The following is a 23,486-nucleotide window of genomic DNA, read 5'->3' as shown; positions in this document are numbered from 1 at the left end:
CAGAAATTTTGGTGAAATATTACAGGCAAAAAGGCCCATCATCATCTGTATTGTCAGTAGTGTAGTGATGTATGAAGCAGAGCTCACACAAAAGTATATTTCCCTTCATACTGTTGTCATTGAATTATTAGAGTAGAGTAAGTTGTTGGTCATAATGGTGCTCACTTTACAGCGTAATTCATCCTGTGTGAGTGTGTTTGTTCAGCCTCTGTGAGTGAGAACTAGTGACAGGAAACAGACATGTCTTGCCTGCTTGTGATCACGTCTTTATAAATCAGATGGATTGACACACACACACACACACACACACACTGCACTGTAGGACCCACTACAGGAAATGACACACTTGTCAGTGTGTGACTGGAATGTTACTGTGGTTGTTTTTAGAAATATGGCTGTAAAAATAGAAGCTCGAGCTCCTCTGCTGATTATTTACCAGAGCAGACTGCCAAGAAAAAGCACAGCTTCACTTTTTTCCCTCGATTTCCCTTTTTCTCCCTTCACTGTTTCTTTCTCCAACTGTGCAAAGGACAATGAGGACACATTCCACGAGACAGATAGATGTCAGAGGTCACATGTAAAGAGACATCTCTGCTGTGCTCATGAGATCTTGTACAAACTTCACGATATATGATGATTAGAGAACAAATATTAGCTTGTTTTAATGCTACTATGTGCATTTTTTTGCAAATGCTGTTTTAATACCGCAGTTACGTCCATCACCATAATGTCACAGTTTTGTAGACTACAAATGTGATCATTTTTAACTAATAAATCCAAATTTAAATTAAAAATAAGAACATTGGGAAATGTTTTTTTGGTTAAGGATTAGTTCACTTCCAGAATTCAGTTTTCTTGATAAATTACTCACTCCCATGTCATACTCACTCCCATATCATCCAAGATCATGTCTTTCTTCAGTCGAAAAGAAAGTAGTTTTTTTTTTTTTTTTTTTTTTGAGGAAAACATTCAGGATTTTTCTTCATGTGGTGGACTTCAATGAGAGACAACAGGTTGAAGGTCCAAACTGCAGTTTCAATGCAGCTTCGAAGGACTCTACACGATCCCAGCTAAGAAATGAGGATCTTATCTATTAAAACAATTGGTCATTTTCTAAAAAAAATACAAATTTGTATACTTTTTACCACAAATGCTCTTCTTGCACTAGCTTGGCACTTCACGTCGTTGACTGCATGCATTATGTAATCACGTTGGAAAAGTCAAGCGTGGTTCTTCGTCTGTGTACTTTGGTTTAAAAAAGGTTGGGTGAGGCAAAAAACTTCATCCCAGTTTCTCTTCGAAACTTCAAAATCATCCAACATTGTTGTTTTACTTTTTTTGTAAAGTGCGTTTGACTTTCTTTGCACGTTCGCTTTGTTTTTGTGCGTACGATTACGTAATTTGTGTTTAAAAAGTATACAACTGTTTTTATTTTTTAAGAAAATGACCGATCGTTTTGTTAGATAAGACCCTTATTTCTCAACTGGGATCGTGTAGAGCCCTTTGAAACTGCAATTTGGACCTGCAACCCATTGGCCGCCACTAAATCCTGAAATGTTTTCCTCAAAAACCTTTATTTCTTTTCGATTGAAGAAAGAAAGACATCTTGGATGACGTGGAGGTGAGTAAATTATCAGGAAACTTTATTCTGGAAGTGAACTAATCCTTTAACTATTTGCATACTGTTCATTCTCATTATGCAAAGTAGTAAGACACACTTTCCATGAACAGGGTATGCAGAGGCCTTCACTCTTAAAAATAAAAGTTGCCATAAGGGAAGCTTTTTTTGTCTAAATGGTTCCTTTAGCATCTGAAGAACCTTCTGTTTCACTAAAGGTTCTTTGTGGCGAAAGAAGGTTTTTCAGATTATAAAAAGGCAAGAAAGAGATGGTTCTTTAAAGAACCTTTGACTGAATCTACTTCTATGGCATCGTTGTAAAGAACCTTTTAAAGCACCTTTATTTTTAAGGGTGTTGAAGAAAAATGAATTAATTTTTTATTTTATTGATTTTTTTTTTTTTCAACAAAGTTTGAATAAAAGGAGGGGAACAATTAAAAATACTTACTGTTAAACCTCAGGTGGTTAGTTTTGCATTCCATTTTTTTAAACTCTGTTCCCAAACATTTCTAAATTATGTTAACAGTTTAAAGTTTTTTGGCTTTTAGTATAAATATTTGTTAGCCTTGCGGTGATGAGAAAGTCACATGATGAACCAAAGCAGCTTTTAAATATTAACATATATAGAAGGTGCACAGGGTCATTCACACAAACACTAAACACCATCATGGTGACACATATAAAAACTGAAATGACACAATAAACATTCATTTAACAACATTAGATGTAACATACAAGCCTAATGTACAAAACTGCTAAGAAAAAAACTAAGAAGAAAGACAAAAAACAAAAAAACATCAAATTTAAAATAATGTCAATTTACGGTAATTAACTGTACATTTTATGGTCTTTTACTGTTACCTTTAACCACTTAACAGGTTTTTACTGTATATTTTTACAGTTTTTTTACTGTTAAATTCACAGTCATTTTTTTACAGTTAATTTAAATAGGGTTGAATGGTTCAGCTTGGTAAGTGCTGTCAAAAAAACAATTCATGTAAAAACTTTTTTGGATGTTGGATTAAAGCAATATGTCCCAAGAAGCTGTGGTTTACAGTTAAATTTGTAACAGCTAAGGGACGTTGTTAGGCACAACACAAAGCAGAGTGCCTAAAACCTCCTTAGCTGTTATAAATTCACTGTAAACCACAGCTTCACGGGCCTTATTGCTTTTATAGAATGGTTATTCCATTTACGTAGTAAGGTTTCACTATATAAGATGGTGCAAATAAAGAGTAATGATATTAATAGAAACATTATTCTTCCAACAAACAATGTAGTTTCAGCTTCAAACATGGCTCAACCAATCAGAATCAAGGACTGGTTTTGTAAAATAATTTATATCTACATATCTAATAGTTTCTGCTCCAAAGAACATGAGATTTGTACAAATAAAGAGTAAAATACAAATAAAATATAAAAATATTTGCAGGAGCATTTGAATCTGAACGTTAGCTTTTGATGTTTGTGTGGTGTAATTGTAGAGTCCGTCTGCATGGAGGTGTTTTCTCGAGTGACATTCCCACATAGATGTTTGTGATCCCTAAAAACGCCCCGTTCCTGAAGAGGCACATCACAGAACAAAAGCGTACTTGGGCGCCTTTGTCGAGAGATAAATTGATCTGTCAGTCTGTATTGTTGGATCTTTCGGGGCCGTGCTTGATGGAGCTGATGGGTCACTCTACCTTTTTCAGCTTTTCCCGGCTCTGCTCTTCTCAGCGCTGGATGCTTTCAGACGCCGCTCATCACTTTCACTCTTGATGTGACAGTAGTGGGTGTTTTGCAAAAACAGGATACAGACTGTTTCTTATTATAATTTAAAAGCAGTAAAGACACGAAATGGTTACATATTGAATGTCAGATACACAATTGTCAAACATAATTAAATTGTAGTAAAATATTAAACATTGAGTTTTACCAAAAATGTAATATTAAGGCTTTTTGGATTTCATTAAGTGTTTTTTCAGACTAGTGGAAAGAAAACATCCAAAAGACACTGTTAAGTGTTTCTTTTATAGCACTTTATCTATTTGTGTCAATAGATTTCAATTATAATATAGTATTTTTAAAGGCCTTTTTCTCAAAATAAGTTTTTTTTCTTCTACATGGAGCCATAAATCTCCGCTTTAGTAGCACACACACCAAACTTTACATTTTTATTCCTGTCTATATCCTGAAGGTTTTTACAGAGGGATTTGTTCATATATAATTTACTTGATTATATACAACACTTTATTAAAATTGTGAAAATATATAGTTTTCTGTCTGTTCTAAGTATTTTCTGAATTATGGGGTGACAAAAATGAGATAAAGACCCCAAATTCCCTCTGTAAAAACTTCTGACTCTAATTTAAAAAAAAAAAAAAAAAAATAATAATAATAATAATAAAACTGAAACTGACTTCATCCAGTGTTCAGATTTTTGTACTAGAAATGTATGCAAATTAGCGCATATTTCATTAAATAATGCCGCATTTACATATTTAAACCTAACATTTAAAAAAAAAAACTTGTAATACAAAAAAAAAATTTTTTGGCAATTATCTTGTAATCAAGCAACAGGGTAATAACTATTAGTTAATTGTTTACTCTCTTACTCTTTCAACCTGTTAGCAAAGATATTGTAAAAGTATGTAAAATAATTTAGAGAGAGAAAATAATAATAGGAAGTTTTTTTCAGTTACGTCAAACCAGCTTTTAATCCCAAACTAATTAGCCTCTAATAGTAATAGCTTAATTAAAAATAAATGGACAATATCATTTTAGTTGCAAACCAGCTATTTAAATGGAATTTTTTAATTTGTTTAATTTAATTTAATTTAATTTAATTGTATTATTTTATTTTTCATTTCATTTTATTATTTTTTTATTTTTATTTATTTATTTATTTATTTAATTTTTTTTAGCATTTTGAGCTGTTTAGAAATTATTTTATATATATAAAAAAAAATTATATATCAAAACTTAACTGTTAATTAGTAATATGCATTGCTAAAAACGGTGATTTTGTCAATATTTTGATTTTTTTTGCACCCTCAGATTACAGATTTTCAGTTGTATCTCAGCCAAATATTGTCCTAACAAACCATACATCAATGAAAAGCTTATTTATTCAGCTTTCAGTATGCAGTTTGTACAGTATTTAATGTATTAATCTTAAAGAAATGGACCCTTATGGTTTTGTGGTCCAGGGTCACATATTTTATGTATTAGTATTTCTATTTTTACTTTATTTTTAATAGTTTCAAGCTCTATTTGCAGAAAGCGTTCACATTTTTCTCATTCGAATGCGTGCAGTGCATATTTTGGTGAATTCTGCCACACATAAATGTGTCCCGTCACATCTGTCTCCCGTCCTGTCGCGGTCACGTGTCGCAGTTTCCTCTGTGTGACGACACGCCGCGGGGCTGGATGTGCTCGTTCATTCATGCGGCACTCATTCACAGAAAACGGCCTCCTGTTGTCTTGACTAAATAAAGAGAATCTGTGAGGAGCCCCTGAGAAGAGCGCCCGTTTGTGTGTATGGCAGCGTTTTAGGATGAAGAGACAGTGGGGGGAGGAACGTGGAGTAGTGTTTAGGATCCATCCAGCATTTCCCCTTCAGGCTGCTGCGCTGCTAGTTTTCATCAGACTTTTGACTGTTGGCTGAGCATTATTCTGAACTAGACCCGCCCACTTTGATGGGAAGAGACTCTGATTGACATGTAAAGCAACCAACCACAGTTTGTTTTTCATGTGCTGCTGGATAAATATGAAAACAGATATATCCAGGAGAGAAGCGTGGTATATGTGCTCATGAATTTTTGATTTACTTGCTGCTAAGTGCTTCAGAAACTCTTGAATATGTTTCTGAATCAATGCCGTGAATCTTGCGTACTTTGGCAAAGCGGCAAGTTGTTACTCGAAAGTGCTCATTGTTGCAACCTGGTCAACTTTATGTTCCGGCAGACTCATATTGCAAAACTTTTGCGATTTTTGCAGTGGTGGACAGTAGCAAAATGTTTTACATTTGACACAAAGTACATTTTTCAAGCATTTGTACTTTTGTACATTTTATTTTGAACAAAACTCAACACCCACTGATGTCTGATTCATGAACAAGCTGATTTTTTTTTTTTCTAAGAATATGCAATTAACTGCAGATAAAAGTGAAAGGATAAATATATTTTCTCTAATGCTTTTTGTCTGTTTTTACCCACAGCTCTTTCGTGAAGTGAGGATTATGAAGGTCTTAAATCATCCTAATATAGGTAAGACGTCATGCTACAATTCATCTAAAGTACATATTCTGCACTTTTATTTGTATTTGAAATTCTCTCATTTTTCTTCCACCGAAATCATAATTTGACCCATATAATGAAATAACCTGCTTTTTGTACTTTTGATATGGCGTAAATAATCTGTGTTATGATTGGCAAACATATTCACAAGCAAAATGCTGAATTTGTGTGTGAAATTGTTTAAATGTCGTCTTTTTGTTGCCTGCGATAAATTACGGGAATATTTAAAGAATCCTATAAATGCATATAAAAAATACTGTATCAAATCAAATTTAAGTCGTTCAAGAATTGTAAAAATAAAATTAAAAATAATAATTTTAATAATTTAATTACATAATTACATGAATTACATACAAATAAAAAAAAATTCTGTAGTATTTACTAGGTATCATTATATTTCTTACATTATTAATATGTTCTGAACTAGGTTTTACTTTCTTTATTTTCAGTCTATTTTTTATATTTTCAGTTTAAGTTTTAGTAACGTCTAAGGTTCAGTAACTTTGTGGTTTTTCATTTTTGTTATTTTAATATTTTAATTTAAATATAATATTTTAATTAAAAAAATGTTCTGCACTAGCTTTTATATTTTCACTTCTTATTTATTAAATTATTAATATGTTCTGAACTAGTTTTTTTCAGTCTAATATTTATATTTTCAGTCTGTTTTATTAATTTTAATTAATTACTTTTTTTTAAATTAAATAATTAATTAAATTTTTTTTTATTTTAATATTTTAAATCAAACCTTTACAGCCCTAGTGTTAATTTAGTTATACATTTAGTTATATATTATTATTATTATTATTATTATTTTCAGTCTCAGTTTTAGTAATTTTAATTAATTACTTTTGAATTAATTATTTTTATATATATATATATGTGTGTGTGTGTGTGTGTGTGTGTGTGTGTGTGTGTGTGTGTGTGTGTGTGTGTGCAATTTCTGTAGTATTTACTACATGCTATTATATTTACTAAATTAAACTTTAATTATTTTTTTTATTTTAATATTTTAATTTAAACATTTTTTAATTTAAAAAATGTAGAAATTCAAACCTTCACATCCCTAGTGTTAGTTTAGTTATATATTTAGTTATGTATTTACATATATATATATATATATATATATATATATATATATATATATATATATAATTTCTGTAGTATTTACTACGTCTGTTATATTTATTCAATTATTATGTTCTGAACTAATTTTTATATTTTCAGTCTAAGTTTTAGTAACATGCTTTTTAATTTTTTTTTTTTATATTTATTTATGTATTATTATTATTATTATTATTATTATTATTTTACTATTTATCTTTGATTTATTTTTACTAGTTTTAGTTAACAATACTACAACACTGGTTTGAGACCCCAAAATGACCAAAACGACCTTCCTTTAAGCACTGGAGCTGTTTAGACCTGCTAACTGGAAATGATGTCTTCCTTAATCAATGTCTTGTTTTAATACACGGCTCAGTTTCATTCATGACACTGCACTTTCCCTCTCTTTTCTCTCACTCCGTTTTTATGAGATGTTAACTGGATTATTTATATTCCTAATGGAAGGGAATCACGGGAGAGTCATTCAGACGGGCTGCTTTAGCCCGATCAGCTCTGCGCGGCCGATGTCTGACCAGCTCAGCTCTTTTGTGCCTCTCTTAACGGCACAAGACTCCGTTTTCACTTCTGTATCGATTAGCATGACTGGCTGTTTCTGGCGTACCCTTCCTGGGGCCGCCTGCGTGTCACTGCTGGCTTCTGATTGGCTGAGACTGAGCTGGATTTTAGATTAATCAGACTAAAAGCTGTGATTACCCACCTATCCCTGACGTTTTTATGTCTCATCTTTCCTAACACACACATGCTGTGTTAAAAACTGCATGCAGGAAGCAGTCAGACGTTATTAGTGTCTGTCCGCAGAGAGTAAATTGAATTACAGAAGCTCTTCACATACAGTAAAGTACACTATGAAATGGAAAGACACAGGAAGCTGTGTGTGTGACGTCTTGTGTGTATTTTAGCACATCTCCATAACAAGCATCCCTGGTGTGTAGTTTCTCCATGTCATAGATGAGTTCCTGAGAGAATTTAAGCGCAGATCAGATGTGTCGTTATTCCGAACTGCTCAACACTCAGCTTTGTGGGGCTAAAATAGTGTCAAAAATGAGTGTATTTGCAAAATATATGTATGTGCAAATGCATAACCAAATTTACATCCACAAAATAAGATTCACAAAAGCAAAACATAATTTGTGAATGCACAAGAATTAGGGATGTCCCACTCAAGTTTTTTGCTGATACAGCTGAGGTCAAGTTTACACCCCCCTTATTTTGTCTTCTGGGAAACATGTACATATCTTCTGTAGCCTCTGAAGGGCAGTATTAAATGAAACAATATCATATTTGGGCAAAATAAGAAAAATGTTCACATCTCCATTCTGTTCAAAAGTTTTCACCCCCTGTCTTTTAATGTATTGTGTTTCCTTCTGGAGCATCAGTGAGCGTTTGAACCTTTTGTAATAGTTGCATATGAGTCCCTCAGTTGTCCTCAGTGTGAAAAGACGGATCTCAAAATCATACAGTCATTGATGGAAAGGGTTCGAATACACAAAAATGCTGAAAAACCACTAAATTTGTGGGACTTGAAGGATTTTTGTGAAGAACAGCAGGCAGTTTAACTGTTCAGGACAAACAAGGGACTCATGAACAACTATCACTAAACAAAAAACACAGCTGTGGATCATTCAGGTAACAACACAGTATTAAGAATCAAGGGGATGTAAACTTCATTGTTCAACAGGGTCATTTTTATAAATTACTATATATAATCATCTTTTATGTGAAAATCTTATTCAGGTCAGTACTAAATAAACAGTAACATGCATTTTGTATGATCCCTTTTATTTTGGTAAAATTAACATTATGCAGATTCTGAAAGGGGCATCCCTTTTGATGGCATCAAACTTTTGACCTCAGCTGTATAAACTTTTATGTACAATAAGAAGAATAATTGCTATATATTTATAAAAAGCACCAGTCTATTAGTCAAATCCGAATCACGACACAACTCGTTGCAACGCGTTATGAAAACAACGTCTCAGTCTGACGGCAGATAAAAGTTAACGATAATGAATGAGAGATTGTTATAAAAGTGCGTATCAAATACACTTTTAATGGTTTTAATGGTGGCTGAACACAACGTTGTCTTTTCCTTTAACGGCGGTTGTCAAACCCACATAAATGCTCCAGGGTTTGTACAAGGTGTTTAAAGTGCTTGAAGTACTTGAATTTGACTTTTTGAAATTTAAGGTCTAGAAAACCCTTGAAAATAGTAATATTCCCAAGGTACTTGAAAGTGTTTGTTTGTTTTTGTTTTTTTTACTAAGCACATATCTTTTCACACAAAATTCACAGAATTAAAAGAACAAAATACCTTTTTTGCCTATTTCAGTTAATGTCATAAAACTATGGAGCTAAACCAGTAGTAGGGCTGACGGTGTTGTGTAAACATGGCTAAAGACGCAAAAAGAGGAACAGATGAACCAAATCAATTGAGTGAGTCATTTAAGCTGGAACCGCTCTGATTGATTCAAACACATAACTTCTCTTCATTTCAGGCGATTCACTAGCAAAAGCCAGATCAAATTAAAAGAGCCATTCATTTTCGAATTTCAACATCACTTGTCAAATCGCGTATTGTAGATCGTTTGATTCAGATCGGGACTTCAAATTGCGTATCGTGAATCGTTTGATTCAGATTGGGACTTCAAATTGAATATCATGAATCATTTGATTCAGTTTGGGACTTCAAATCGTGTATTGTGAATTATTTGATTCAGATCGGGCCTTCAAATCGCGTATTGTAAATCATTTGATTCAGATCGGGACTTCAAATTGTGTATCGTGAATCATTTGATTCAGATCGGGATTTCAAATCGCGTATCGTGAATCATTTGATTCAGATCGGGACTTCAAATCGCGTATCGCCAATCATTTGATTCAGATTGGAACTGCGGAGTGGGTTTTTGAATCATTGCGTGAATTGAATGATTTGTGATCCGCGCTGAGTCCTGATCCGAAATGATGGTTTGTGAATCATTATTCAGTTCGGAACTTCAGAGCGTGGATCATGAATCATTTCATTTAGATCTTTGGAGCAGGGTCGCAAATATTTTGCTTTAGATCGGAACCTAGGAGCGCGGAGCGCAAATCATTTGATTCAGATCGGGACTTTGAAGCGGTTTTGTGAATCTTTTTTTTCTGAATTTTTTTCTTAAACAGTAGAAAACATCAAACCATAAGTGAGATCTTTGGTTTAAGTCCTTGAAAATCAAAAATGTAGTACTTTAAAAGTCCTTGAAAGTCCTGGAATTTTATTTTTCAGTGTCTGTACGAACCCTGATGCTCAAACCCACTTAAATACTGCATGATGCAAGCATGACAGCTGATGCCAAATAAGGACCAAGTTTAGGAGAGCCAGTACCAGTTTAAAAAGAAATGCTTGATTGGCCTCTGTCCTTGAATTTGGCTCGGGACATCCCTAAAAAGAATGTGTGCAATTTTGTGAGTCATAGTTTATACATGTTAATTTTGAGACTATTTTAGCTCCATATTGATCTGAACCAATATTTGGTTGATTTTGAAATGTTTTCAGCTTCAAATATTGAATCACTCTCAAATGTCATTTGTCTCTTTCTCTTCCAGTTAAGTTATTTGAAGTAATTGAAACAGAGAAGACACTTTATTTAATTATGGAGTATGCAAGTGGAGGTGAGTTTGATGGACAGGTGAGATTCATATTTAATATCACTATTAGTGCACGTCATGTCTCATATCTCTGAATGTCTCTGTTTATGTCAGGTGAAGTGTTTGACTACTTAGTCGCTCATGGGAGGATGAAGGAAAAGGAAGCTCGAGCAAAGTTTCGGCAGGTGAGACAAGCATGATATACAAGCATCTGAACCAGAATCATTGAAAATCTGCGGAGATGTAAATCTGACAAGAGAGAAATGGAGCAAATCACCTTTTTAAAAGTAAATTGAAACTTCAGATGAGGATTATGTTAGGTTACTGTCATAAACTGGGAGAAGCATGCACTGTAATATTTTGACAGCAAATGACAGTGGATGGGCAAGTTTTTTTAGAAAGATTTTTGCTCTCCCACTCTGTATTTGGCTGTAAACAAACATGACTGCTCACATACACATTTACCGATCTGATCAACAATAAAATAATCATTATCAAAGTGTTAAATCACAAGGTATATTTATAAAATAACAGAATATTAGTTATTTCAATATCTAGTTAAACACAAATAAGTATTTGTATGTTTAAAAAAGAATACTGATGTTTTTATTTTTTATTTTTTTTATTTCAAGACATTTTTGCTTGAAAATATAGTTAAAACAAACAAGTTTCTATTAGAATAGGTATTAATATGTAATAAATAAGTAGTATCTAATCAGTAAAATTGAAAGGGTTATTAGTTAATATCAAAAAAGTTACTAGCAACTAAAAATATGTAATTATAAAAAAGTACTAGTAATGTAAAAAAAGTTAGTTAGTTAATTTTTGTGTTAATAATTTAGAAAATATGGTAACACTTTAGGGAACACTCATTCACTATTAACTAATAAGCAACTAGTTTTGTAAGTGCAACAGCATTAAAATTGAAGTGCTTTTTAACACATCTCTTATTTGTTGAAACAGATATTTTTAAATAATTTGTTAAAGAATTCATAATTTGAGGTAAAATGAATGTTTCATTGAGTGACATGTTCATCAAAGTCCCTGCCTATTAATTTACATACCCTGTGATGTTTTAGTAGATATATGTGACGCTGGACCACAAAACCAGTCATAAGGGTCAGTTTTTTTAAATTTAGATATATATATATATACATCTGAAATCTGAATAAATAAGCTTTCCATTGATGTATGGTTTGTTAGGATAGGACAGTATTTGGCCGAGATACGACTATTTGAAATCTGGAATCTGAGGGTGCAAAAAAATCAAAAATCGGCTTTAAAGTTGCCCGAATGAAGTTCTTAATAAAGCATATTACTAATCAAAAATTATATTTTGATATATTTATGGTAGGAAATTTACATAATATCTTCATGGAACATGATCTTTACTTAATCTAATGATTTTTGGCATTAAAGAAAAATCGATAATTTTAACCCATACAATGTATTTTGGCTGTTGCTACAAATATACCCCAGCGACTTAAGACTGGTTTTGTGGTCCAGGGTCACATATATGTAGGTAAATACTGACATTTATTCATATGTTTTTGTGTTGGTTTGCATAAAATGAATTAATTACATTTATTGCATTTATTGTAGTATTTGTTGCCTTAAAATATATAAAAATAGTAAATGGTTAAAACGAACAAGTTTCTATTAGAATAGGTATTAATATGTAATCAGTAAGTAGTATCTAATCAGTAGTTACTAGTAAAAATGAAAGGGTTATTAGTTAAAGGGGTCATCGGATGCCCATTTTCCACAAGTTGATATGATTCTTCAGGGTCTTAATGAAAAGTCTATAATATACTTTGGTTAAAAATTCTCAATGGTTGTGTAAAACAACACCCTTTTTACCTTGTCAAAATCAGCTCTGCAAATTCATCCTGTTCTGGTCGAGGCTGCTTTGAATGCAAATTAGCTCTGCTCGCCCCGCCCCTCTCTTCTCTCTGTGGAGTGACAAGCCTGTTTATATTAGCCGCATTTATTAGGAATTATTAGGAAAGGCGATCGCAAAGATTCATTAAAAAATCCTTATACTCACTTCTGCTGTAAGTGAAGCTGGATCATGAATGATTTGCGTGAACATAGATGGATATATGTAGATCGGGAGGCGCATTCCCTTCACAAACAAACGTAATCCACTGCATCTTCAGCGGCTCAGATGTTGGGAGTAAATGACGACCACTATGTTCATAATTACATCCAGCAACACAACACCGCAATCACTCAATCAGAGATATTCTTGTCTAACTTACATCCCTGCTCCGGCATCAAAACTTGGAGGTCGGACTTTTATAACTGATCTGAGGTAAAACGCTCATGTCAATCAACTATCGTGGGAGCGGCCTCTGTGGGTGTGACGCCACAACGACAGACATCTGAGAATGGCTCGATTTGAAAAAGGGGATATTATTTTTGCAGATTAATTAAAACCACTGCATGGATTTTTATCATTATAGGGCAGATTTGTACATGCACTGCCAAAACACATTAATGTTCAAACAACATGTAAAAGTGAACTTCGCATCCGATGACCCCTTTAATATTAAAAAAAGTTACTTGCAACTAAAATATGTAATTACAAAAAAGTACTAGTAATTTAAAAATAGTTACTTGTAACACTTTAGAATAGGGAACAGTCGTTCACTATTAACTACGACTTTTCCCTCAATAGATTCCTAATTTATTTTGAAATAACTGATATTCTGCTATTTTATAAATGTACCTTGTGGTTTAACACTTTTATACTGATTGTTTTATTTTTGATCAGATTAGTAAATGTGTTTGTTTACAGTCAAATACAGTGTGGGAGAGCAGCAAACATTTTTCTAAAAAACCTGCCTATCCACTGTCATATGCTGTCAAAATATTACAGTGGATGCTTCTCCCAGTTTATTTAGCAATTTATTAGGGAAAAAATAATTACATGTATTACATTTATTGTAGTATTTGTTGCTTTAAACATTTTCATTCTGCTTGACAATGGTTTAGTTAGTAAAAGAGGAAAAAACGTAGTGTTTATATAATAAACATGTTTGCAGTAACTGATTTAGTATGTGACGTTAATAACACCATTTTAAAAAAGAAAAAAACAGAAAGATTTATAATAGTCATGTCATGATCATTAAATACATTGGGGGCATCTTCGTTTTCTTACCTTTAATGAATGTTGATTAATTTTAATAGGGTTGACTGTAGAGCACATGCACGCCCTCTAGTGGTGATAGATCACTACAGTGTTTGTCAGGTTTCCCTCTGATCAGCTGTTCATGTGATAACTGTAAACGAACAGACATCAGTTTGAGTTTGTCGTCAGGGTGAGTGTAATTAAACCCCCTGCTGTGGTGCAATAATTAATTGGCCATTTTCTGTCGTGCTTCACTAATGAAGGCAAATAAAACCCATGGACTGCAGTCGCTGCAGTTCACTGCAGGAGGTGATTAGTGAGAATATAAGACCCCTGTCTGTCTCTCAACCTCAGTGACATGAAGACATGTTAAAACGTCTGTCTAGCACACGACAACACTTGCTCTTTTTCTCGGCTTTCTCAGCTTCTATTCGCAGATGAACAAAAGAGCTGGTTGGTGGAATGATGATATTAATGTGACTTTCTGTGTGTGACTACAGATTGTGTCTGCAGTGCAATATTGCCATCAGAAGAGAATAGTCCACAGGGATCTCAAGGTGAGACACACACACGCCGTTTAATCCTGTGGTATAGATCGGCTCACCTGAGTTGTGTTTCATTGATTTCTAATAACTGTGCCTCTTTCCATAAGGCTGAAAACTTGCTGCTAGACGCCGACATGAATATAAAGATAGCGGACTTTGGCTTCAGTAACGAGTTCACCATCGGGAGTAAGTTGGACACGTTCTGTGGCAGTCCTCCGTACGCCGCTCCCGAGCTCTTCCAGGGGAAGAAGTACGACGGGCCGGAGGTGGACGTCTGGAGTCTGGGGGTCATTCTCTACACGCTTGTCAGCGGCTCACTTCCCTTTGACGGACAGAATTTGAAGGTCATTTCTTGTTATATTCAAGATTAAGGCGAGACACCGCAGGTGAATAGGGTAAAAAAAAAATTACTAGTTATCGCCTGCCTTACCCAGTTGATTGATTACATTGATAATTGCAAATATTTTTTGTATTACAAGTTTTCTAAAATGTTAAATATGCAAATGAGGCATTGTTTAATGAAATATGTACTAATTTGCATACATTTCTAGTACAAAAATGTAAACACTGGATGAAGTCGGTTTACAAATTCTTGTTTTATTTTTCTGACATATTAGAGTCAGATGTTTTCCCACAGGGAATTTTGTCACTCCATAATTCAGAAAATAATGAAAATACAAACAGAAAACAATAGATTATATATAATCAAGCAAATTATATATAAACAAATCCCTCTGTAAAAACCTTCAGGATATAGACGGGAATAAAAATGTAAAGTTTGGTGTGTGTAAGTGCTACTAAAGTGTAGATTTATGGCTCAGTGTAGGAGAAAAGGCTCGTTTTGGGAAATTGGCCTTTTAAAATATGTATTGTAATTTATATCTATTGACACAATAGATAAAGTGCTATAAAAGAAACACTTAACAGTGTCTTTTGGATGTTTTCTTTCCACTAGTCTGAAAAAACAGTTAATGAACAACCAAAAGCACAAAATCTCAAACTTGACAGGTGCATGAAAAAACAGTTTTTGCCTACAGTGTCTGCCCTTAAGACATATTTACATGCAATAAAAAAGCTGTGCAATAAAATTAAGTGAAATTATGCAAATCACTGATAAAAATCTTTAAGTGCCTTGTGTTCCATACACACTCTATTGTAATTTGAATAAAGTTATACTAATTTGAATGTAGTTACATACTGCGGTTCAAAAATATGGGGTGAGTAACATTGTTATTTGGAAGAAATTAGTTTTATTTTTAAAATAAATATGCATTTAATTGATCAAAAGTAACATTTTACATAACTACAAAGTTTCTCATCTTAATTAATGGTGTTCTTTTTAATTTCTATTCATTAATTAAACCTGAAAAAAACAGTTTTTGCAAAAAATATTAACAGTAATCATAAATGTTTCTTGAGAAGCAAATTAGCATATTATAATGATTTCCAAAGGATCATGTGACACTGAAGACTGGAGTAATGATGCTGAAAATTCAGCTTTGCATTACAGAAATAAATTACATTTTAACATAAATCACAAAGAAAATTAAATTAATAAATAATGGTTATTTTAAAACCTATTTTGATCAAATAAATGCAGAGTAAAACGTAACTATTATTTTATACTGATGACATTTCCTCCAAATTTTAAATAAAAATGTAATTTAGAGCATTTTTACAGTTGGTCAAAATATCAAAAATACCAATATTTTAACTTCAGAAGAGTTTAGAAATCAGTATTTGGTGGAATAATCTGATTTTCACTCACAACAAATGAAAATATTTGTTATTTGTTAAAGAAAAATACAATATTTTTTTATTTGAAATATGTAAAAAATTTTATCAAACATTTAAACAAGTATTAACATTTTACTCAAACCCATAGTAAATCCATAAATATAATTTTCAAGTGGTCTCTTATTTTTTTCCATAGCTGTATATTTCAAAATTTTTAATGTTTTAAATATTTCAAAACAAATAGTTTTACAAATATTTTGGGATTTCTGATTTTTAATATATTCTCAGACATAAAATACCTGTTAGCTGTAAATATTTTCAAAGTAAAACACAACTAGCCTCTCAGCATTATTGTTTAATTCCTATTTTGTGACCTGTTGTTTGCCATATACAATTCTGTTAAGTCTGCTTGCTGTTACGACCTGATGTTTTTAGCTTCATCTTTAGATGAAAATGCTGACTCAAAAGCATTAATATTTTTGGTTGATTAACTAATTTATGTATTTTTTGCCAAGTGAAAAATAGTTTCATTGCAGTGTGAATTTTTACAGTTGTTATGAAAAGGAAATAGTGTTTGCTTTAAAGACACAAAATCCACTGCTCCATCTTTAGGCTAATGTTTTTATATAGTTTACCTAAATACAAATACAGCAAGTTTCTCTAAAAGCATATTGTTCTGGCTGTATGTGTTGTGTTTGTCCTTACTCTGAATGTTGGTCCACACAGGAGCTTCGAGAGAGAGTTTTGCGAGGGAAGTATCGTATACCGTTCTACATGTCCACAGACTGTGAAAACCTTCTGAAGAAACTGTTGGTGCTTAATCCAGGCAAACGTGGAAGTCTAGAGGTGAGACTGACACACACACTTCACACACCCATATGACTTTTGGAAAGAACTTGTGGAAAAATAGTTTTCTGTGAAACACAAAATGAAATGTCTAATGCTCTTTACCATACCAAATCATACTGTGAACAGGGCAACTGTAAACTCAAGGACAAAAGCACCATACAAAGTTTCATAAAAGCAGTCATTTTGTTTCAAGTCTTTTGAAGTCAAGTGAAATTAAATCTTAATCACACATTTGAAAACATTAAACCTGGCATGTCACGAACAGTAGAAAAATTGTGTAGAAATGATGACCTAAAGTTATGGTGCAAGCAGAAACATCTCTATACAGTTATATATTCTACACAGCCTATAAACAATTAAAATAATCCGGTTCAGTGTTTGCTGAACCATATTAATATTTGGTGCTATTATATTAATATTAATATTTGATAATATTGTTGATACTAATTTTAAAAAAAGGCATTTAGTGCATATAATTTAAACAGTATCTAAGTTAAGACAAAAATATATTGCTTTTGAAAGTACATCTGCACTGTTTACAGTTGTAAAATTACAATGCTTGCAACAGTTAAACCCTCAAGGTTTTGTTTTGTCTGTGACAACAGGTTTACAAATTCTTTTCATGACAGATCTGTGTGTAATGCTATAATTGTCTGTTATAAAAATGTTGGAAATTACGTGAATGTGAAAATTAAAATGTAACGCATATTTTTGCGTTTCCTGGTGCGCTTTAAACTCTCAGCACATGCAGAGATGTTGCGTTTACTGTGACCGAAGACACTCTGAGATACAGAAAACACACACTCATGCACATTGAACCATAGTGTTTACTTCTGTAAAATACACATTTGTGACCCTGTACCACAAAACCAGACATAAGGGTCCATTTTTTTTTAATTGAGCTGTATACATAATCTGAAAGCTGAATAAATAAGATTTCTATGGATGTATAGTTTGTTAGGATATGACAATATTTGGCCGAGATACAACTATTTGAATATCTAGAATCTGAGGGTGCAAAAAAATCTACATATTGAGAAAATCGCCTTTAAAGTTGTTCAAATGAAGTTCATAACAATGCATATTACTAATCAAAAATTATGTTTTGATATATTTACAGTAGGAAATGTACAAATTATCTTCATGAAACATGATCTTTACTTAATATCCTAATGATTTTTGGCATAAAAGAAAAAAACGATAATTTGGCCCCATATAATGTATTTTTGGCTATTGCTACTTAAAGGAGAAGTCCACTTCCAGAACAACATTTCACAAATAATTTACTCACTCCCTTGTCATCCAAGATGTTCATGTCTTTCTGTCTTCAGTTGTAAAGAAATTATGTTTTTTGAGGAAAGCATTTCAGGATTTTTCTCCATATATTGGACTTCACTGGTGCCCCGATTTTGAACTTCCAAAATGTAGTTTAAATGCAGCTTCAAAGGCTCTAAACGATCCCAGCTGAGGAAGAAGGGTCTTATCTAACGATCTGTCATTTTTTCAGAAAAATACAAATTTGTATACTTTTCAAGCACAAAAGCTTGTGTAGCACAGGCTCTGGGATGCGCGTCCACGATGCTGCGAATTAGTGATGGGTCGTTCTTGAAGGATTCGTTCATTTTGAACAAATCTTTAATGTGAAGAAGAACGAGTCGTCTCAGAGAGTGATTCGTTCAGTCGCATATGCGCAACATCCTGTTAGGTTCTGTACTGGAATTAGTTCAGCTGTGTGGAGTCTTCGGGTTTTTCGATTTTTCGAGTCGTTTGTTCATCTTATGGGGCTGTCACATGATGAACGAACAATTCAAACCCGAAAACTTGTCAAAGACCCAGGTAAACAATGAATGAATCTTTTCTGTTTCTTATAGCATTATAGTTTTGTCTTGTTTGTAGTGTGATCAACGTTTGTGTAAGCAGTAGATGTGTTAGGGAAGTCATACGTAACGTTTTATTTATATTTTGCTAAAATGAACAAAATGACAAAAAAAAAGATTCAATCATTTTGCTGAAAGAGACTCAAAAATCCGAACTTCCCATCACTACTACGAATCACGTGTTAGTTCATCGTCTGTGTACTGAGTATGACGAAAAACTCCATCTTATTTGCACTTTACAATACGCTTTGTAAACGTGACCTTTCGACGTGATTCAATAGTACGTGGCGTCGTGGACGCGCATCCCAGGACCTGTGCTACACGAGCTTTTGTGCTTAAAAAGTATAAAAAAAATTATTTTCTGAAAAAATGACAGATTGTTTCGCTTGATAAGACCCTTCTTCCTCGGCTGGGATCATTTAGAGCCTTTTGAAGCTGCATTTAAACTGCATTTTGGAAGTTCAAAATCGGGGAACCAATGAAGTCCATTATACTGAGAAAAATCCTGAAATGTTTTCCTCAAAAACCATAATTTCTTTACAACTGAAGACAGAAAGACATGAACATCTTGGATGACAAGGGGGTGAGTACATTATGTGTGAATTGTTGTTCTGGAAGTGGACTTCTCCTTTAAGACTGGTTTTGTGTCCCAGCGTCACATTTGTTGTGTGCAAACTTCATGTCTGCGAGAACAGAAAGTTAGAAAGCGCTTTATCGATACTGTGGAAAACGAGTATTGAAACAGTTTCAAATATTCTGAAAAAATCTACATCCATTAACATGCTAAAACTGCTCATTGATGAGGAATTGATGACATTCATATGCAAAGGTGTAATTTATTGTCTGTCTTTGTCTCACAGCAAATCATGAAGGACCGCTGGATAAATGTAGGTCATGAGGAAGAGGAACTGAAGCCGTATACAGAACCTGAGCCAGACTTCAGTGACACCAAACGGATAGGTGTGTTTCACACATTTCCTACGAATGCATTTTTGTTAAAAATAACAGTTGAAACTCAGGAAATATTGTTTTTATTAAACACTACATGGTCAAATGTATGTGCACTTCTGCAGGGATCACATAAAATGAAAGAAATTCTGTGCGTATCATCACATTTTCTCTTTTATCCTCTTTCAGAGCTGATGATCACAATGGGTTTCCCAAAAGATGAGATCACAGAGGCATTAGTAGGGCAGAAGTATGATGAGGTCATGGCCACGTATCTTCTGCTGGGCAGAAAACCTCCAGAGGCAAGTCAAACGTGTTAATTACCTACCAGAACATCAGTCATAATTACTGATGCCACATCCTCTTAATAAAGCATATCATACGCAGTGTTATTTTGCCACTATTGAGATTACTTTCATATTTCTGTTTTCATTTTAATTTCAGTTAATGATTTAGTAATTCGTTTTTAATCAACTTTAGGTTTTTGTTTTTAAATGTGTGCATTTATATTTATTTCTATTTCATTTGTTTAATTTTATTACGTCAAATTAAAGTGCATTAAAAAGAGAAATTTTGCCTTTGTAGCTAGTTGAAAGTTTTAGTTTTACTATAATAACCCTGGCCCTGTTTTGTTTGCTTGTTTTAGTTTGAAGGAAGTGATTCGCTGTCCACCACGAACCTGTGTCAAAGGTCACGACCCAGCAGCGACCTGAACAACAGCTCTACGCAGTCACCCGCACACTCCAAAGTCCAGCGCAGTATCTCGGCCACACAGAAACAGCGACGATTCAGCGACCACGGTACAAAAACACACGTTTCAATTCTGAATAATACATTTATTTAGCCCAAAAAATGTAGTTATCAGTTATCTAATATTTAATTTGATAGTGGCGCTTTTCAGAAACAGTTGTTAGCTTATGTGGTATGCATAGAGTTGAGGTCAAAAGTTTACATCCCTTTCAGAATCTGCAAAATGTTACTTGACCAAAATAAGAGGGATCATGCAAAATGCATGTTTTTTTTATTTAGTACTGACCTGAATAAGAGATTTCACATAAAAGATTTTCACATATAGTCCACAAGAGATTTATAAAATGACCCTGTTCAAAAGTTTACATAAACTTGATTCTTAATACTGTGTTGTTACCTGAATGATCCACAGCTGTGTTTGTTTGTTTAGTGACAGTTGTTAATGTTTGTCCTGAACAGTTAAACTGTTTGCTGTTCTTCAGAAAAATCCTTTAGGTCCCACAAATTCTGTGGTTTTTCAGCATTTTTGTGTATTTGAACCCTTTCCAACAATGACTGTATGATTTTGAGATTCATCTTTTCACACTGAGGACAACTGAGGGACTCATATGCAACTATTACAGAAGGTTCAAACACTCACTGATGCTCCAGAAGGAAAAACCATGCATTAAGAGCCAGGGGGGTTAAAACTTTTGGAATGCATTGTTTTTCCTTCTGGAGCATCAGTGAGCATTTGAATCTTCTGTAATAGTTGCATTTTCCCACTTATTTTGATAAAATAATTAACATTTCGCAGATTCTGAAAGGGGTAAAACTTTTGACCACAACTGTAGGTTTTACATTTAAAAAAATGGTATAATTAATTTTTTATTATGGATTTCTTTAGTTTTAGGAGGTCTAGCTCTGGGGCAAAGGGTAAAACAATAAAATCCATACATAAAAAGCATTTAATAAGCAGGAAAAATAAAATAAGACACAGTAAATCATTTCCAAGATCATTTTAGTGTGATGATTTTTATGTAAAGAAATTTAAACCTGTCTGTTTAAAGGGGTAGTTCGTTCAAAAATTTAATTCTCAAGTTGTTCCAACCTATTTGACTTTTTTCTTTTGTGGAATGTAAAAAGACAATATGTGACCCTGGACCACAAAACCAGTCTTAAGTCACTGGAGTATATTTGTTGCAATAGCCAAAAATACATTGTGTGGATCAAAATTATTGATTTTCTTTTATGCCAAAAATCATTAGGATATTAAGTAAAGATCATGTTCCATGAAGATATTTTGCAAAGTTCCTACTGTAAATATATCAAAACTTAATTTTTGATTAGTAATATACATTAAGAACTTCATTTGGACAACTTTAAAGGTGATTTTCTCAATATTTAGATTTTTTTGCACCCTCAGATTCCAGATTTCAAATAGTTGTATCTTGACCAAATATTGATAAACCATACATCAATGGAAAGCGTATTTATTCAGCTTTCAGATGGTGTATAAATCTCAATTTTGAAAAATTAGGCTTATGACTGGTTTTGTGGTCCAGGGTCACATATTTGATATGTTGGTAACCCAACAGTTTTGAATCTCATTGGCTTTCAGAGCATTTTTTTGTTCATACTATGCAAGTCAATGGAACTGTTGGTTCCCAACATACTTCAACATAACTTTGTTTTTGTTCGTCTGAAGAATGAGTAAATGACAGAATTGACATTTACAAAAATCAGCCTCTATAAATTATTTTAAAAATAATCTATTTATCTAATTTATCTGATTCTGAGATGACATATTTACATGGATGTAAAAGTTCTATGTTGTTCTGAATATGTGTCTGATTCTGTGCAGTTGCGCCGTCCATACCTCCGGCCGTCTCTTACACCAAACGCTCTCAGGCCAACAGCGTGGAGGGAGAGAAGAAGGAGGAGTGGGACGCGTCCCGTAAGCTGCCCTCCTCCAGCTCTAAAGGAGACATGGCCGTCTCTCCTCTCGTGGCCCAGGAACGCAGGAAGTCCTCCACAGCTTCAGGGGTGAGAGGTCACACCAGCCGTTACATCACATGCCACAGATGCAGGATACAAACCCATATGACTAACACTAGTTCACACACTCTCAGTGTATCAGTGTATAGTAATGTGCGTTTGTGTTGGTGTGAACAGAATAGCGCTGCTGGCGGAATGACGAGGAGAAACACGTACGTGTGTGAGCGATCCAGTACAGATCGGTACTCAGCCATACCCAACGGCAAAGACAGCAGGTGAGCAGACTCGGAGCGCACATCTTCACTACGAAGTTTTTAAAACAGTGTATTGATTAGAGCTCTTCACATGAACATGAGCTCAACAAAAACACTGACCAATGTACAACATTGCAATTTGTTTGCATTGCACTTGGTGTGAAAGGGACATAAATATTTGCTTATCTTCCAAAGAACCTAATACACAAAACAGTTTAGTGGTTTTCAGTCAATACTGACGTTTGCAAATGTTTCTTGTTTCTTCCATTTTTATGGCTCTCGTCTCATTTATGTGTCTTCTCTGTCTCTTTCTCGTTGTCTTTCTGTCTCAGTTTGACGGAAATGTCCACGTCTGCGAGTGGATCTTCTTCAGTGTCTCCAGGAGCGTCCTCCGCGCTGGCGTCCACTCGACCGCGTCATGTGAAGTCCATGTCCGCCTCAGGCCACCCCACTAAGTCTCCGCTGCCACCCATCGAGGACAACGCTGAATTCAAGGGGTGAAGAGACGTCCTCTTTAGTATTTCAGAGACAGTGGTATTTTAGTACAGAGATGCTATTATAGCGTTTATTAATATTTTGAGTTAGTTCTGTCTATTTACTGTTTTAATTCTAGTTAAAACAGCAACATGCTAGTAACTTGTTAATCATGCTAACAACATGCTAATCATGTTATGAAAATGCTAACAACATGATAATCATGTTATAAATATAACAACATGTTAATCATACTAGAAACAGACTAGCAACATGCTAATAACTTGCTTAT

The 23,486-nt window shown here is 33.7% G+C and overlaps 1 protein-coding gene across 2 annotated transcripts in view; it reads left to right on the top strand.

Moving 5' to 3' along the window:
- mark1 (MAP/microtubule affinity-regulating kinase 1) overlaps positions 1-23,486 on the top strand; it is a 58,617-nt gene that overhangs the window by 22,260 nt on the left and 12,871 nt on the right. For both annotated transcript variants that reach the window (XM_051094847.1, XM_051094846.1), the window contains exons 4-15: positions 5,820-5,868; positions 10,609-10,674; positions 10,765-10,835; positions 14,284-14,340; positions 14,436-14,672; positions 16,792-16,911; positions 19,652-19,751; positions 19,929-20,041; positions 20,386-20,539; positions 22,333-22,514; positions 22,644-22,741; positions 23,053-23,217. In XM_051094847.1, coding sequence (XP_050950804.1) covers positions 5,820-5,868; positions 10,609-10,674; positions 10,765-10,835; positions 14,284-14,340; positions 14,436-14,672; positions 16,792-16,911; positions 19,652-19,751; positions 19,929-20,041; positions 20,386-20,539; positions 22,333-22,514; positions 22,644-22,741; positions 23,053-23,217 — 1,412 coding nt within the window. The remainder of the gene's footprint in view (positions 1-5,819; positions 5,869-10,608; positions 10,675-10,764; positions 10,836-14,283; positions 14,341-14,435; positions 14,673-16,791; positions 16,912-19,651; positions 19,752-19,928; positions 20,042-20,385; positions 20,540-22,332; positions 22,515-22,643; positions 22,742-23,052; positions 23,218-23,486) is intronic.

Source organism: Labeo rohita, chromosome 22, assembly GCF_022985175.1.
Source record: "Labeo rohita strain BAU-BD-2019 chromosome 22, IGBB_LRoh.1.0, whole genome shotgun sequence".
Lineage (NCBI taxonomy): Eukaryota > Metazoa > Chordata > Actinopteri > Cypriniformes > Cyprinidae > Labeo > Labeo rohita.
This window is presented reverse-complemented; position numbering and strand designations above follow the sequence as displayed.